This window comes from Morone saxatilis, unplaced genomic scaffold (assembly GCF_004916995.1).
Source record: "Morone saxatilis isolate NCDOM2014 unplaced genomic scaffold, NCSU_SB_2.0 Contig7, whole genome shotgun sequence".
Lineage (NCBI taxonomy): Eukaryota > Metazoa > Chordata > Actinopteri > Moronidae > Morone > Morone saxatilis.
The window spans coordinates 15816467-15819595 of record NW_023340246.1 but is presented as its reverse complement, the minus strand read 5'-3'; the positions used below and the strand labels follow the sequence as shown (position 1 = coordinate 15819595).

Here is a 3129-nt window from a genome sequence, read left to right as displayed (position 1 = left end):
TCAAAAGTTGTTCCTAACTCTGATGCATTTATAGCAATGTTTAATCATGTGCACTGTCCCTGTTGAACAAACCAGTCAATAAAATTGAAACGGAAAACCAGTCAATAAAATGAACAAACCAACACTAAAGTACAAATACAACCTTCGAGAAAATGCTACTTTAAAGTATTGGTTTCTTTTTGGTCAGTATCATGAACAGATAAAGTCGCTGATAATATTATCATCTTTTCAGCTAGAGGGACTTTGTGTTTGGAGCACACCTTGATCACTCAGTGTTCACAAATGAGTCTCTATCAGTGACCTAATTCCACTGGAGCTGAGTGAACTCTTCTTGACTTCAAGAATATGAACTTGTGTCCTATTATGGACCCCTAAAACCTAAATTTAGTCAATATAATCTGTATTAGTTTTAACTATGGATCCATTAAGCTATGAAATATGTTACCCAGATTTTAAGCCAAGACAAACTCCTTTAGTCTTTTCCCTTATGAATCTTCACAATGAATCAGGGAATAATTCTTATTTATTGTAGCTAATAACTTAGATATGACAACAGTAAAATCACTGTGGCCACACATATGATATCCTGATATCTCAGTTATATTAGAAGCAGTGAAGTATTATACAACCAGTATCTGATAAGGCTAACTTTTAATATGCTTTAAGCGACCAAATTATCTTATCCAATCCTATGTGCATTCGAATACAGATGAAATGCATTTTTAATGCAGCTAAAAGAGCACACTTTGAAGAATTATCAGAATTGATCAGTTTTGTGAGCCTTTGAGCCATGAGTATCCTTTAAACCTTTTGCCTTTGTCCCTCCACACAGGAGGGTGGGGTGGACTTTGAGCATTCAAAGCACTGTCAGTGCCTCCCAGTCCTCTGACAGTGCCTAACTGAGGGTATAAAAGTCCCTAGCTGAAGCTGAGAAATCAGTCTCGTCTGAGTACTCGCCTAACCCAAGGGAGAGAGAGCTTCAAAGTACCCATCATGGGGGACTCAAAGCTCTGCCTTTTGTTGCTCCTCAGTACATCTGCCTTGGCTTGTGAGTAGTTCGAAGAAAACATTTCTTTCAATATTGTACATACTGGTAGTTTACCATTATATTGTAGTTTTTTGCAGTTAAAATTTTGCATGTGATCGTCCACTGTTATGTTACAAATATTTCCTAAATTGTAATGTATTTTTTTTGAAAAAGCTTTAAAAGTATCTTTAATTTTGAAATATAACTTTAAGGATATCATCCAAGCCCAATGTCAACTGGGATTGGCTCTAGCCACCCAAAGAATAAGTGGGTTTTAGATAATGGATTGACGGATGTAAGAATTTGTCATTAAAGTGAATTTTACCCATCTATGTGTGAATGCTACAACAATAATTACAACCTAGGAACTAAGGATTAGTGTGCTAGATTTTTTGTTTATTTAGTGATTTTGTTTCAGCTGTATTAGAATTATTAATAAAAGGAATTATCTGAATTTCAGTTGCCCAAGATGAAGATCAGCCAACCTGCCTTTGTAAGTTACATGATACTGTGATCATGCTGATGTTAATCAGTTTATTTTGTTGATGTCTAGTCTATACATCTACAATATTTTATATAGTACATACAATTCAATCTCTTCTTAACATTGATTTTTTTTCTTCTAGTGGCCAAAAGGTACAAGACCCTGCACAAGTATGAATACCAATATGAAGCTGAATCTTTGAATGCCATCAATGGAGCCTCACAGCTAAAGAACGGACCCAAGGGCTCTTGCAAGGTACAAGAAAGATCTTTCACTATCATCTTTAGTCATCTGATTTATTTTTTCCATTCGTCAGAAAGTGAGATAAAAAAATAAAAAAAAACATTTACCTTCTCTCACAGGTTGAAATTGAAGTGCCTCAGACCTGTAGTTTCATCGTCCGCACCACTGGCTGTAGCCTGAGTGAGGTGGTCAACATGGACGGAGACGGCAACCCCGTGTTCGGTCCTGCACCCAGCTCTGATGACTTTGCTGCTGAAATGGAGAGGTATGTTACACAATGAAAATCACTGTTGTTTGTATGAAACTTTTATCACCAATCTGTTAATATATTTGGAAATTTTGCACCAATCATTACATTTAAATGTCTCACCCTTTTTCTTTTAGATATCCTCTGAAGGTTGTAGTTGAGGGTGTGTACGATGTGAAACTGTACCCCGAAGACGGTGAGACAACAACCATCCTGAACATCAAGAGGGGTATCATCTCTGCCCTGGCTGTGCCCCTGCTAGAGGAAGAGAAGAACAAGAATATGGTAAATTAATCTATGAAACTATGAAAAATATGCATATTGTAGTACCACCTTAAAATAAAACCATGCTGATATTTACAGTTTGAAAAAACACTACCAATAGTATAGTCTAAATTTGGTAAATTGCATATTGTAAATTGTATATTTTTCTCTAATCATCCATTTCAGCCCACCATCCATGGCAAGTGCAAGACCTATTACACTGTCAACGCTAGAGAGGACATTGCCACTGACATCAGCCTCGACAGGGATCTGTCCAGATGTGACAAATTTGTCCCCATGAGAGATCACACCAGCCCCCTGGCACTTATCACTGGCATGGTAAGATATCCAAACCTATCCAAATCATTCTCCATGGTAGCAACATTTTGCTGAAAACAGCTGAAAACAATCTAGCTCACGAAAGCTTCCACACTAGACACATTTATTGTCCTAGTATACATCCAGTGTTGGATAGTTATTTAATCAAAATTCCCTGTTCCTGTGCACCAGGTAATGTTATGTTTGTGAAGGCAACAAGAGTTTTTGGGGTTTTTTTTTTTTTTGGAAATCTCAAAAACAATTGAGTTGAGCCAAAAAACCTAAAACTTTATGGAATGAAACATCCACTAAAAATGTTTAACCACAAGATAAACTATTTATACATAAATATGTATTTATTCTAATTAATCCACTACATTAATATGATTATTTGTCTTTCAGCACTACCCTCTTGCCCAGCTGGTCAGAAGCTCACAGACCTGCAACTACAAGTTTGACAATGAGAAGAAACACATGACCTCTGGATCCTGCACTGAGAACCACATCCTCATTCCCTTCTCACACAAGTAAGTTAAACCTTGTACT

The 3129-nt window shown here is 36.7% G+C and overlaps 1 protein-coding gene across 1 annotated transcript in view; it reads left to right on the top strand.

Moving 5' to 3' along the window:
* Positions 1 to 852: 852 nt before the first annotated feature.
* Positions 853 to 3129, top strand: part of apobb.1 (apolipoprotein Bb, tandem duplicate 1) — a gene marked incomplete at its 3' end in the record, with an annotated part of 29018 nt that continues 26741 nt past the window's right edge. The window contains exons 1-7 of the mRNA XM_035679156.1: positions 853 to 1048; positions 1488 to 1520; positions 1654 to 1766; positions 1874 to 2019; positions 2139 to 2286; positions 2452 to 2604; positions 2986 to 3110. Of these exons, the coding sequence (XP_035535049.1) occupies positions 994 to 1048; positions 1488 to 1520; positions 1654 to 1766; positions 1874 to 2019; positions 2139 to 2286; positions 2452 to 2604; positions 2986 to 3110 (773 nt within the window). The remainder of the gene's footprint in view (positions 1049 to 1487; positions 1521 to 1653; positions 1767 to 1873; positions 2020 to 2138; positions 2287 to 2451; positions 2605 to 2985; positions 3111 to 3129) is intronic.